Raw genomic sequence first — 13,958 nt, 5'->3', positions numbered from 1 at the left:
CGTCATGACCAACACTGGCTAAACTCCAAACCTGGAGAATCTGGGCTGATCCTCCGCACGAAAAGTGTCGATCTTGACTGAAAGGAGTATTGCTCGGGAGTCAAAGGTCACCGAAAGTCATGTCTCCTCCACAGAATGCCCAGTTTTCTCCAAATAATGATCGGCCCGACATACCGCGATGTTACTTGCTGTGTGCATTTAACCTTACAACTAAGTTTTTGCTGATCTCGGTCAATGGGAGGAGGGCATGATTTAAGAGTTTGGGTTCCCTCGACTCGAACTTGGTTTTCTTCATCTTTGTTCAAGCCTTTCACGGTAGACAAGAGACAAGATGGTTATGCTTACGTCTAAGCGTATTGCTGCGGCTGCGGTGGTGCTCAGCCAGTCCCTCACTCTAGCCCAGAGTTCAGATCGTAAGTTTCTTAACCTCAAACCCTTCAAAGCTAATAATTGCAGCAATTGTTGTCGATGGGACGTCCTTCGCTCTCAATGGAGATAATGTCTCATACCGTTTTCACGTCGACAACACTACAGGCGACTTAATCAACGACCACTACGGCGGTCCTGTGGCAGAAGATACCATCACAGCAGAAGTCGGTCCCATTCAAGGCTGGGTCAATCTCATCGGTCGAGTCCGACGAGAATTCCCCGACCATGGAAGAGGGGACTTCCGAATCCCAGCTTTCCAGATCCAACAAGCTAGCGGCACTACAGTCACCGACTTTAGATACAAGTCTCACGACCTTGTGCAGGGAAAGCCCGGGTTACCTGGTCTTCCCGCCACATTCGGAGAATCCGACGATGTTTCGAGTCTTGTTGTGCACATGTACGACAACTACAGCTCTATTGCTGCGGACTTGACATATTCTATCTTTCCGAAATACGACGCCATTGTCAGGAGCGTGAATATTACTAACAAGGGAAACACGACTATTAATCTGAAGAAGGTTTCTAGTTGGAGTGTTGACTTTCGGCAAGAGGATTTGGATCTCATTGAGATTCGTGGTGACTGGTCCCGCGAGGGTATGCGAGTGCGTCGCAAGGTTGACTATGGAACCCAGGGGTAAGCCGTTTGAACATTCCAATGGCCCAATATACTAACAGATACCGCAGCTTCCAAAGTTCAACTGGGTACTCTTCGCATCTCCACAACCCCTTCCTGGCTCTCGTTTCGCCCGACACCACTGAATCGCAAGGTGAAGCCTGGGGCTTCTCACTCGTATATACCGGTTCATTTGCAGTGGACGTCGAGAAGAGTTCCCAAGGTCTCACCCGTGCTCTGCTCGGCGTCAACCCTATCGACTTTTCGTGGCCTCTCAAGCCTGGTCAAACATTCACTACCCCTGAAGTGGTGTCCATCTTCTCGAGCAAGGGTGTAGGCGGCATGTCGAGACAGTTCCATCGCCTTTACAGGAAGCACCTGATGAAGAGCAAGTTTGCTGAAGAAACCAGACCTGCACTTCTCAACAGCTGGGAGGGTTTGATGTTTGATATCAATGAGACTGCCATTACCAAGATTGCCAAGGAAACTGCTGACCTTGGTATCAAACTTTTTGTCATGGATGATGGTTGGTTCGGTAACAAGTATGCTCGAACTATCGACAGGCTTGGTCTTGGTGATTGGCAACCGGACAAATCTCGCTTCCCTGAGGGACTCACTCCTCTTGTTGAGGATGTTGGTCAGTATGAAGTTGCCAATTCCTCCGAAAAGCTCAAGTTTGGTATCTGGTTCGAGCCTGAAATGGTCAGTCCCAAGTCCGACTTGTACGACGCTCACCCTGATTGGGCCATTCACTCGGGAAACTATCCCCGAACCGAAACACGCTGGCAGTTGGTTCTCAACCTTGCTCTGCCAGAAGTTCAAGAATTTGTTATTGAGTCCGTCTCCAAGATTTTGCGCGAGTCACCTATCTCATACGTCAAGTGGGATAACAACCGTGGTATCCACGAGACCCCCGATCAAACTCTCAACTACAAATACATGCTAGGCCTGTATCACGTTCTTGAGACTTTGACCACCCGTTTCCCTGACGTTCTTTGGGAAGGATGCGCTTCAGGAGGTGGTCGCTTCGACCCAGGCATTCTTCACTGGTTCCCACAAATTTGGACCTCCGACGACACAGATGCCATCGAGCGTATCTCTATTCAATTCGGCACTTCCCTCGCCTATCCTCCATCTTCAATGGGAGCCCACATCTCACACGTCCCCAACCAGCTCACTAGCCGTAACACGTCGGTCGAATTCCGAGCCCACGTTGCCATGATGGGCGGTTCCTTCGGTGTTGAACTCGATCCCAGCGATTTGTCAGAAGACGAGCGTGAACAAATGCCCGCTCTGATTGAGCTGTCTGAAAAGATCAATCCCATCGTCATCAAAGGAGACTTTTACCGACTAGCTCTTCCTGAAGACACCAGATACCCAGCTGGACAGTTCATCTCCGAAGACGGCAAGCAGGTTGTCTTGTTCGCCTTCCAAACTCGTGCTACCATCAACTTCTCTTGGCCTTGGTTCCGTCTGCAGGGTTTGGATTCGGATGCCAAATATGTCTTGAATGGTAACCAGACTGTTTCTGGATCGACGCTTATGAACCTTGGTGTTCAGTTGCGATTCCAAGGGGATATTGATAGTCAAGTTTTGATCTTTGAGAAGCAGTGATTTAATGGATTATGGCATGATATGATGTCCACGGCATATGATATGATTAATTATTCTTTTTATATATTTCTTCTGATTACCTGTCCCAAGCAACAACGTGAAGCGTTTGCATACACACAATTGTGCTAACTGCAACAGCCACCAAATCATACACACTAATACAAACTAGCCGAATAGCCGGCGCTCTAAGTACCATTCTCTCCGAGGACCGTTCACCCAGTTTAGCTGCCTTCAGATAGTCTCTCTTCTCATCTGAGTCACATCCTTGAATCAATAGTATGCATCTAGAGAGGTAGATGCGCGTTCAGGAGCTGCTGCAACTGACGGAGTGTATCAACGCTCATCGTCACATTGACCATCTCTGAGCCTTCCATACCGTTTGAGGTGGCAACATCAGGGTTGGGGTAGTACCAGCAGGCAATGGCGATAATCGCGTAGATGACCTAATTCATCAGCCTCACAGAACATATATTGGACTTGGGTTTTACTTACCACTAGAAGAGCACCTTCGAGCCAGTTGGACTCGCCATCACGAAGGAAGTTTCCAACAACCAGAATAGACAACACAAGCAAGACGATCATGAAAATCTCGAAATTGAGGTCCATTGGCTTTCCAATGGCCCAACCAACGAGAACCACGAGTGGGCCATTGAAGAGAGCGGTCTGGATGGAAGGTCCCAAGCAGTGATACAGAGCAACATTAATGACACCATCTGACTTTGTTAGCAGAATTCTTTTTTCTTGAAGACAGGAACTTACCATAGGCCTCATCGATAGCTGTCAAGTGTTCGGCCGCCTTCTCAACGAAAGGCAAAAGAATAAGACCCAAGAACTGATCAGGCACGCCGCTCTCAACAACATGCTCAATCTTCTCAACAAGGAAGATAAGCAGCGCAGTGACAAACACCAAAGCAATCAGAAGAGCAATGACCGTCTCCGTCATGGTAAACTTGGGCTTCTCCATATCCGCCTCACGATCAGCATCCCGATGCTCATCCATTTCAATGACCTCATCGAAGATGCTGTGCTGGCTGCTCGCCTGGTACCAGATGTACAAGAAGAACGCAACAATCAGTGCGACTGAGGTTGCTTGGCTGATGCGGACGACATCTTCCTGCAGCTTGTCCTCTGTGAACTTTTCGTGCAACACTTTGAAGCCGGGAAAGTCGGGTACGACCTCGGCTTTGAGAGCAGAGTAGAACGCGCTTGGAATGAGAAGGCCAAAGGCGGCGACCAACAGCAGACCGGTACCGACTTCTGACACAATGGCGTGAAATTTCTGACTGGCTTGCTTGAGACCGCCAACGAAGAAGCAGAGGCCGAGACAGAGCAGGAGGTTGGTCAAAATACTGCCGAGGATTGCGGCCTGGATGATAGGAATAAGGTTTCCTTCATCCCCGTTATCCTCAGAAGTCTGGTTCTTATGCTTCGCCAGCAGAACGATGAACAGAATAATCTCAATAATAGATCCAAATGTCGTCTCGATGAGTATACCAGCCACCTTGGGCATCTTCCTTGCAAACTCCTGACCAGCAAAACCCAATAGATTGGCCGTTGGGATCACAGCGATGTAGGCGGTAGCAAACTTCCACAAATGCATTCCAGGGAAGAACTGGAGGATGATGGCAACCGGAACAAACGGCCACAGAACGTTCACCCACATAGACGCCGTGCACGAGCTTCGCCAGAGCACAGCAAGAAAATGACGCGGATGGAAGCCACTTCTGCCACTTTCGCCCTCGTGTGCGATGTGTGGCAGAAGCGGGGTTGATTCATTGTGACCAGAGCTGTTGTGCCCATGATGATGGCCTGGCAGGATGTTGCTAGCCATTGTGGTTGACGTCGAAGGGTGGCGATCGAACAAACTATCACGAGAGTTTGACTATATGATACACAAGAAAATGTCAAGAGATGAAGTGGAAAAGAGTTCAGAAAAGTGCCTAAGGGGTTGGGATCGTAATAACCTGCTCTGGTGTTTGCGGTGGTGGCGCACGTCATCCAATGATTGCGCTCGGGTGAGACACTTGACAGGGGACTTGGCAAGGATCGAGAGTCAAAATAAAGCTTGTTTTTGAACGCGTTCTGCCGTGTCGAGCAGGGGTCTGGTAGCTACGGATAAAATGATAGAATGCAGTCCGTGAGGAGGCATCGCGCAGGCGGAATTGATACAGTTCGCAACCACGATACCTTCACATTCAGGATCCACCCATCGCTCTAGAGTTCATCCATGGCTTGCGGAGACTTGAATGATCAAGCACAGACTCTGGCTCAAGCATACCGATATGGTTAAAGCGAGTTCTTCAGAGGTATGTGGAATGGCTCTAGCGTGAGTTTATGGCACAAACAAACTGACCAACCCCTCACGAAAATGCCGCTAGAAATGCAGTCGTGTTCCGTGCTTTTTCGTCTCGTGCAAGGGAGGAATTCCAGAGTCTGTGGAGCCGATCGGTGAGACGCGTCGACTAGTGGCGCGTTGAACCAATCAGTCGCGCACGATGTTGCTTATCGATAAGAGTTTCATGGTGGTTTCACATGAAGATGCTGTTTACTATCAAGAACATCACTATTGTTCTGCTGTAAATATGGTCTCAATTCAAGAATAGACAGTCCAGGATAATGTTCAACAAAGAGATGATGTTTACTCTAGTTCAAATTGCCCTGGGGTAATCACCTTGATAGTTGCATGAGGTCCGAACTCGGAAGTCGTCGTAACTCATCCTACCATAGACATTCAAATCATCCTACTTTGTTCGAGACTCAACAACCCAACAACTCATCTCTCCTTAAATTAAACTCAATTATAAATATTATCAAAAAGAATACTACTCTACCACAAGCCCTAAAGTCTTTGTCGGCCCCGTGAGCATTATTCGCCGATTGTATGACAAATGACAACATCATCTACCCTATTGTCTCACACGACGCTGTCAGAGCTTGACTGTGGGTCACTGGCCTAGTTCATTCCGATGCCACCATTGGACGAGCCATTATGTAAAAATTAGTCGTTACCTTGGCTGACGACATTTTTCTTGTGCCCTCGAAAAATATTCAAAAGAATCCTGCTAGCACAGCACTTTTTGTCGTTTTCTTCCATAGAGACAAATAAAAGTACGCCAATTTCAATTTCTACTCTGTGATCAAGTTATGAAATCCCCTATCCCTGATTACCTGAACCAAGTGCTGGAAAATGCACGTCCTATTGAGGGTGGCAAGCCTGCCAGTTACATCGAGACCCTGGCCAAGGCAGACACATCCAAAGTAGCGGTGGCCTTGGCTATGGTAGACGGCGAAATATACTCAGCTGGCGACGACGATATTGAATTCTCCATTCAATCCATCTCCAAGGCTTTTGTCTACGCGCTCGCCATCGAAGATGCAGGCCTTGATAAGGTGTTGGAGAAGATCGGTGTGGAGCCTTCCGGCGACGCGTTCAACAGCTTATCCCTGGAACGCGGCAGCAACAGACCCATGAACCCCATGATCAACGCCGGAGCTATCACGGCCCATTCTCTCATCGGAGGACCCGACTGGACTGCGGAGCAAAGGTCGAAACGTATTCTTGACGCGCTTTCACTATTGGCTGGTCGACAATTGCACGTCTGCGAAGAAGTTTACGAAGCCGAGTTGAGAGGAGCTGATCGAAACATGGGAATCGGATACATGCTCAAGGCAGCAGGAATTATCACCGGCGATGCGGCGCAGATTGTCAAAGGATACATTCGCCAATGCGCCATCAACGTTAATGTCCGCGACTTGGCCACCATGGCAGCGACCCTCTGCAACGCAGGAATTCACCCCAAATCTGGAGACAGAATCATTCCCCAAGACAGTGTCCGACAGATTCTCTCCGTCATGAGCACATGCGGTATGTACGATGCTGCGGGCGACTGGCTCTCAAGAATTGGTATCCCAGCCAAGAGTGGTGTCGCTGGTGGTATCATTGGCGCTCTGCCTGGTCAAATGGGTATTGCTGTCTTCTCACCCAAACTCGATAGCCGAGGAAACAGTGTACGAGGTGTAGCTATATGCGAGCAGTTATCAAGCGACATGGGTCTTCACATGATGGACGTTAGCCAAATCGCCCAAGCAACTGTCCGTACATCTGTCGCTACCATCGTTGCAGGCGAGAACGAACCCCACCATTCAAACTGCAACAAAGAAATTCTTATCTTTAGCCTACGCGGTGTTGTTCGCTTCGCAGGATCGGAGCGCCTCACACGCGAGATCACACGAGTCCTCGGTCCCTTAAACCCCGATGACCCCGGTTGTGGAAGCAGCCGTCACGCATGCGCCATTGTCTTTTCCTTCCGCGACGTCTTTTCATTCAACGCCGTCGCTCAACGAATTATTCAAGCCGATATTACCCGTCTTCTTCTCGACGGAAGAACCATCGTCGTCATCGACCCCTCAGGAGTCTTGACTATCGACACAGCACGCGCAGGCAAGAAGCTCAAGGTCGTCGAAACAGAAGGCGAAGCGAGAGATTTCATCGGAGGAATTGGATGTCACACCGTTAATAAGAGCGATGAATGGTGACTAGGGGCGTATTCCTCAAAAACTCTGGTGAGGAGACTTTTTGAAGGAAATGGCTTGCTGGATGTTATATCTGCAGCTGTCGAGTACAGTCGGGAATTTATACCTCGTGTGCCTTGATAGGAACTGCAATCGGTCGCTGACAATAGATCTTGGTGGATTCCTGTTGGTTTTACATAAAATTTGGTGATGATGGAAACGATAAAGTAGCTGGCGCTGGGTGTTTGGCGAGGTTTAGAAATGAATTTAACGATGATGAAACTTAATCTGTTGATTGCTCTTGCCGTCTTTATTCAGGTTCTGGAAGGTACAATGGTTGTATGCAGGCCTCATTGGACAATTGTTGTCGCCTCCCAATTTTGCCAGGGGTCAAATCAGCAGGAACAACTCATGGTGATTGCCGCAGCTGATTGGCTAAGAGGCTTGTCAGCCCAACACTGCCTCAATGTTCAAGGCAACCAGGCTGTCTCAATTACCTTGTTCTTGATTGCAATTTCCCAACTGCAATTTCCCTCTTTCAACCTTGCAAAATGGCCGACCCATTGAGTATCGCAGCATCAATCGCAGGCCTCATTTCAATTACTGTCGAGGCAGCCAAGTTTCTCAGCCCTTATGTATCGGCGGCCAAAGAAACCCCGCAGGTAGCCGCCCATGTCTTCTCGGAAATACAGAGTACTCAGGTGATTTTGCAAGGACTCCAGAGCCTTACTACAAACTTCGCATCTGTGAAAGCACAGTACGCTGCGTTGATCGGAGTCAACCAGGTCGTTACAATCCTGACCGATGGTGTGCTCTTATTCTCGGAACTGCAGAGTGAACTTAAGTCGCTGCCAGCTAAGGACGAGAGAGAGGAAAAAATACCAATATGGGCGCGTTTGCAGTGGGCACGCAAGGAAGGCTCCCTCAACACACTGATACTGAGACTGCAAAGTTTCAAGAGCTCAATGACTTTGGTGTTGATGATCTTAAAAAGGTATGTGGTTTGAAGTACTTGGTATATGACTAGCTTGCTGACTTCACAGTGACTCCGATCGATCGGCGGCAGAACACCAGGAACAACTGGCCAATAACGTCAAAGTCCTGCTCGAAACGAATCACTCTCTATCCCATAGACTGATGAGTTTAGAAGATGCCCTCGAAGCTCAGACGATTGTAACACAGCGGCGGAGTATTTTATCACTATCCGGGCGGCTTTCTAGTCAACTTCAAGAACAAGAACCTGCACCACCGAATCCACCAAAATCACCACTCAGCATCAATACCAACAGCGGCCTACCCAAATCCGACTTTGAGGATGATCTAGAGTCATCGAGGGTGTACCGTCGCGCACAACGAGATACGATGGATTTCTCCTACAGAAGCTCTATAACGAGATCCAATGCCTGGTCTGTTTTCTCGGGTCTAAGTTTGGGTGACATTTCACTCATCTCGGTTATTGGATTGCCCGTTTTCCCTCACGATATCACGAATGCTCATCACTACCACTTTGGACAAGCCACCTCGATGAAGTGGAAACCTCGAGACAGCGACTGCGTCAAAGATACACCCATGCCTCGAGACATACCAAGAGTTGTGCAAGGGCACCCTCTCCTCGTCAAATGCGACATTCTAAAGGCCAAAATGCTACAGATTCCTGGAATGAAAATGTTTTTTGATCAAGTGATTTCCCCAACCGACTCATTCCATCACCTCTGGGAAGTCCTTGGCCAAGCATCACCACTGGTGATTCTCGTTCGAGCGCTGAACCCGCAGATCGATGTTCCTCTCCAACGATGGAATAATAGTTCTCCGGATCCAAAAGATCATCTTTCACCGAAATCCAAGAAAATAATCACTGTGTGGTTTCTTAAGTATTGTTGCACTAAACTAAACGTACCTATACATAGATTATTTACTATACTGGATCTTATTCAGGGAGACCACTACGGGTTTTTGAAAGTACGGTGCAGGTCAATTAAAGCATATACAAAGAATCGTCTACTGACCCCTACTTAGGTTCTCTCGACACTTTCACTTGTCATCGAGAAGCTGAGAGCTGAAAGCATCGTGAATTATTGGAGTCATCTGGATCTGGATCTGGCGGAGGAAAGTATAGGTCCCTTCGTGGCTCCCTTACCTTGCTCAGAGAGCCTAATAAAGGTCGCATTCGACCAACAAAGCTTTGCCCAAAAGATGGAAGAACTCGTCCAAATCAAAACACGACTAACCGGCGATCTCGTATGGGGAGAAAATGAAGATATTAACGGAACCTTTGGAAGGGTCAGACAGCTCGCGGATATCCACATTGACCTGCTCATCAGAATGGAAAGAAACCTATTTATAATAGAGTCTGAGCGAAGATGGGCATCGGTATTTGGATTCTGGCTACAAAACATTGAAACGGAAACGGTGTTCATCATGAATGAACTGAGTATTAAAGCCGAGATACGATCTCTCATCTCTTCCAGACGAGGTACAGATAAGGATCCGACGAAGACGCTGTTGACCAAGTGCTTAACTATTCTACCGCTTATTACGGATCGGGCTTCTGTCTATACCCATTTCCTACATACGGTAAGGACTGGTTTCATAACTATCGCTCCAATATAAGCTGACAAAGACACTAGATCCTTCCGATGTCCGCCGATCAGCGCGAAGACATTACTTACGCGCTATCACATGTCCGGAAGGCCTCCATCAAAATCAATGAAGCGATCACATTCCGTGAGGACTCAGAGTCTCATGGAAACACTGGAGTCATGAGGCTTCAAAGTGTAAATTCGTGGCGGAAAGGGTTATCCCCGGACGAGGACGGAGAGGTTGTGAGCGATTTGGATGAACGCATGTGGAACTGGAAAGGTCTTCGCCCCAGCGATTTTGGTGACTTGATCATACACACTTTGTTGTCGTAACTATCGGGGCCAGCACGTCTCCAGTAAGAAAAAATATAGAACTGGGCACACCGTTTCACTAATGAAACCGACAGTATCGAGCATACCCTTTTCAGAATATTCTCCTCTTTTGTGAGGAAGTTTACGACAAGCCGCAGCGAGCATCTAACTTCACCAGATCCACTCAACAGCAGGCCAAGCTAACACTCAAAGTTCCTTTTTTCCCAAAAATAATTTGAAGGGTCAAAACCGAGACAGATAAGGGTAAGATCTCCACGGAGACGAGAAAGTATGCCGTATTTACTCTTGGATTTATAGGCTCTTACATTTGTGAGGTGCAGTGGCGTGCCAATAGTAAAGCGAAACCATCGTTGTTCTCTATGGCGTTTACTGTCGAGTCCCAGATGCTCCTTTGGGCTTCAATGACTGAGGAGACTAGAAAGAGAGCTGCTCACATGGTCAACGCCGAGTTGAGCTATCATCGTTATATTACCAGCATTTCGTCCCTGCAGTTTCGACTCGGTAATTCAAATACGGACTGGACGCCAGGTCCATACCAATCGAGATGAGATAACGAACCACCGTCAGAGCAATGGAGTCTGGGATGAATCTATATAAGCTTGCGGAAAATCTGCTACTTGAGTGTTATATTGCAAGTCATGCGTTTTACCTCGGGAATTTACTAAAACTCATGTGATAATCCAAGGTGTTGGATGGCCTGAGCACGAAAGTCATCGGGCCGTATAAAAGCATTGACGTTCTGTCACTCATCCTTCAACACGACTACCTATGCTTATTTGCCAATCAATTCACCCGCTTATGTTATTTTTACCCTATCTCGAAACTTGTCACATGCACGTAAGCGAAGTTATGGCTGACCATAAGGCTGTTTATTCGGCAGTTACCCCTGTCGAAAACCTTCTTAAGTTCAGCTATTACCCAATGAAGATAGGGTTAGGCAGATTCATGTTTAAAGAAGTGTGCTAGCGATTGATGACACCTAAATGGGGCTAGTGAACATGAGATTGTTAAAGTAAGCGGGGGCTACATGTGCTGCTCCTCCAGGAATTACCTGTCCAATTCTTGGATGAGACAGGTATATAAAGCTGTGAAGGAACTACTTGGGTCTTAGTCTGATTACTTTCTCATCTTCACCTTCAAAGCCCTTTACCCCGAGTGACTTTTGATCATTGATATACAAGTTCCTTTAGCTCATCATCTACACCATGGCTCACCAGCAAGGATATGACCATCATCAACAAGCTATGGGTTCTCAGAATGACAGAGGCGCCTTTCAAGGCGGAAGCTTCAATATCGCCCACCGCGATACCAACGCCATACTCAACATCGACCTTCAACCGGGTACCACCGTGCGCTCCAAGTCAGGTGCCATGATTCACATGTCAGGCACTGTTGAACTATCCGGCAAATCCAAGTTCTCGTTCGGCAAACTCTTCACTGGTGGAAACCTATATGAGTCGCTGTATGCCGGACCAGGTCGTGTAGCGCTCGGTCCGACTCTCTTTGGAGACATCATCACGTTGCCAGTTGATGGTCGCACGTCTTGGACTATTGGTAGAGATGCCTTCCTCGCTAGCACCTCCGAAGTGACCAAAAAGAGGGAAACCCAAGGTATCGGAAAGGCATTGTTCTCTGGCGAGGACCTCTTTGTCTTTCGTGTTGAGGGACAGGGTATCATGTGGCTGACTAGCTTTGGTGCCGTTGACCGACTGGACGTAAGAGCCCCGGACATTTGACCGACATTCTGTTACTGACTTTGTTGCAGCTACAACCCGGTGAGGAGCACGTTGTGGATAACGGCCATCTCGTAGCCTGGAACTGCAACTACGCCATTGAAAAAGCGGGCGGAGGAGCTATGACCAGTTTAAAGACTGGTGAGGGTTTGGTGTGCCGCTTTACAGGTCCTGGTTCGGTTTATGTTCAGACAAGGAACATGGATGAGTTCCAAACTTTTATCAAGGCTACTGTTGGAGCGGCCTAAAAGTTGCCGCCATTGTTCATGTATGGGAAAAGAGAGCCATCCCAGCTCTATTATTGCGTACTCGGTGAACTTCAACACTTCCTACTTTATGAACAAAGAATAACTGTACTTGTTATTAAAATAAAAACTTCATGAACAAGACATTATTTAACCTACTGTTATATACTCTAATGTATTCAGCAGCAAGAAAACAAGACGTAAATAAAGGGAAAGCGACTGAACAAAATAATTTAAGTAAGATTACTTATCTGGTATGTGCACTACAGAATCCATGCTCAAGTATTCTGAATTGACTGCCTGTCCCCACCGTTCCTCAACTGACCACACGGCCCGTTACTGTAAATCCACTGAGGCTGCGCTGGGGAATTGTTACTCGTTAAGTATCTACCAAAAGAGGGCTGTTGTCCGTTGGAGCAACGATCTGCTGTGCCAGTGAGATAAAGGTAGCACTTGGTATCTGCAGTGTCGAGTAGACTAATACGACAGAAGGGTCGCTTCTGGCATTCAGCGCAACATTCGGAAGCAGTGTAACCGGCACCGATGTCAGTAGGAGCGTTGTCGGCAGCAGAAACGTCTGTCCATGCTACTACCCGGCCGCCATTGTTGGCCGTGCGGAGAATATTGTCATTTTTGCATGCAAGATAAACTGTCTCCATAGGAATCTGCGACTCGACCGTAACTAGGAGAAAGCTGTTATTATGGTTAACTAAGATGAGGCGTGCTAAGGACTTGCCTGTATTGGTGACAGTAGATACTGTGGTAGTCTCGCCCCAGACGGTGGTGACTGGATAGGTAGTAACGGTGACAGTAGTTTCCACATCAGGCGGATACTCAGTACTTGTAGTGATTGAGACAACAGTAGAGAAGTGTGTCTTTGTGACTGCCTTGACGGTAGTTCTGGGACCCTGGATGATGGTAGTGGTGGTCGTTGTTGAAGTTGAAGGCTTCTTCTTAGTACAGTCCACGCGCTGTGGATACATAACTGCAGCGATATCGGGGATATCCTCGACCTCTTGATCGTTATTCAGAGCCCTCATCCTGCGCCTCGCTTCGTAAAGAGGGTCATTGAGGATTGCGGTGAAGCCAGCTGGAGCCGGGACAGTTTGGTCTACATATTTCGTCGTGACAGTGAAAGAGTCCGTAGACGTAACAGAGGTGCTAGTACGAGTGCTGTGGATTGTGATAGTATCTAGTAGAGTAAAGTAAATATTAGCATAGATTACAATCAGTAATGAGACTGGGACGTTCTTACCGATAAACGTGCTAGTAGCGGTTCGTTTTCGAGGATCAGCCAGTGTTGTGGTTGTAATCCACGAAGTGCTTCGGACAGTACTAGTTTTGGGTCTTGGAACCACCACGACATTGACCTTGCGGATGACTTTCTTCACTACTGTGAGCTTCTCAACGACTGTAGAAGTAGCGGTAGGGATACGATTTGATGCGATGGAGGCGGTGCCAAGCTTAGTCTCACATAGCACATGTGTCGGATCAGTAGCCCCGACCTGGATGCCCAGAGTACAGAGCAGGAGAAGGGATTTCAGTGCCACCATTGTGTAAGAATGTGAGGAGCAGAGTAGAGTCATACCATACCGTAAGCCGGGTTACCAACTTCTATATATCGATATATAGGAAAAGCCAGCTGGTATTCAATGTTCTCGACCGCTCACGCATTTCAGCTTAATCCATATTTCCGGCCTGATGTTGAACTAGTGAGACTCCTGGTACAAAATCGCTCGTCAGCCAACCCCAGGGTCTTGCACTTATAGTGAGTGTTTATTTCTGTCAAGTCGATTGTGATGGTCTAGATTAGGGTGACCCACAGCACTATTGGAAAGGCTAGTCGGGGGTCTGATTCAAAAATAAACAGTATCTAGGTCTAGATTCCCCCTCAAAAAAA

At 47.7% G+C, this 13,958-nt stretch overlaps 6 protein-coding genes across 6 annotated transcripts; 4 read left to right on the top strand and 2 right to left on the bottom strand.

Moving 5' to 3' along the window:
* Positions 1-331: 331 nt before the first annotated feature.
* On the top strand, positions 332-2,656 carry FIESC28_01876 (uncharacterized protein; the record flags this gene model as incomplete). The annotated part of the gene is made up of 3 exons (XM_031156026.1): positions 332-413; positions 457-1,063; positions 1,114-2,656. The coding sequence occupies 3 exons, from the start codon at positions 332-334 to the stop codon at positions 2,654-2,656; spliced, it is 2,232 nt and encodes a 743-aa protein (XP_031019858.1).
* Positions 2,657-2,940: 284 nt separating this feature from the next.
* FIESC28_01875 (uncharacterized protein) lies at positions 2,941-4,487 on the bottom strand (the record flags this gene model as incomplete). The annotated part of the gene is made up of 3 exons (XM_031156025.1): positions 2,941-3,099; positions 3,149-3,369; positions 3,416-4,487. The coding sequence occupies 3 exons, from the start codon at positions 4,485-4,487 to the stop codon at positions 2,941-2,943; spliced, it is 1,452 nt and encodes a 483-aa protein (XP_031019857.1).
* Positions 4,488-5,800: 1,313 nt separating this feature from the next.
* On the top strand, positions 5,801-7,192 carry FIESC28_01874 (uncharacterized protein; the record flags this gene model as incomplete). Its single annotated transcript, XM_031156024.1, has 1 exon — positions 5,801-7,192. One exon carries the CDS (start codon positions 5,801-5,803, stop codon positions 7,190-7,192), a length of 1,392 nt encoding a protein of 463 aa, XP_031019856.1.
* A 527-nt stretch (positions 7,193-7,719) lies between these two features.
* On the top strand, positions 7,720-10,080 carry FIESC28_01873 (uncharacterized protein; the record flags this gene model as incomplete). Its single annotated transcript, XM_031156023.1, has 5 exons — positions 7,720-8,162; positions 8,212-9,025; positions 9,104-9,127; positions 9,185-9,742; positions 9,796-10,080. The coding sequence occupies 5 exons, from the start codon at positions 7,720-7,722 to the stop codon at positions 10,078-10,080; spliced, it is 2,124 nt and encodes a 707-aa protein (XP_031019855.1).
* A 1,205-nt stretch (positions 10,081-11,285) lies between these two features.
* Positions 11,286-12,061, top strand: FIESC28_01872 (uncharacterized protein; the record flags this gene model as incomplete). The annotated part of the gene is made up of 2 exons (XM_031156022.1): positions 11,286-11,795; positions 11,846-12,061. 2 exons carry the CDS (start codon positions 11,286-11,288, stop codon positions 12,059-12,061), a joined length of 726 nt encoding a protein of 241 aa, XP_031019854.1.
* Positions 12,062-12,336: 275 nt separating this feature from the next.
* On the bottom strand, positions 12,337-13,611 carry FIESC28_01871 (uncharacterized protein; the record flags this gene model as incomplete). Its single annotated transcript, XM_031156021.1, has 1 exon — positions 12,337-13,611. The coding sequence occupies one exon, from the start codon at positions 13,609-13,611 to the stop codon at positions 12,337-12,339; it is 1,275 nt and encodes a 424-aa protein (XP_031019853.1).
* Between the last annotated feature and the right edge of the window lie 347 nt (positions 13,612-13,958).

Source organism: Fusarium coffeatum (assembly GCF_003316985.1).
Source record: "Fusarium coffeatum strain FIESC_28 chromosome Unknown BRIP53273_contig_42, whole genome shotgun sequence".
Taxonomy (NCBI): Eukaryota; Fungi; Ascomycota; class Sordariomycetes; order Hypocreales; family Nectriaceae; genus Fusarium; species Fusarium coffeatum.
This window is presented reverse-complemented; position numbering and strand designations above follow the sequence as displayed.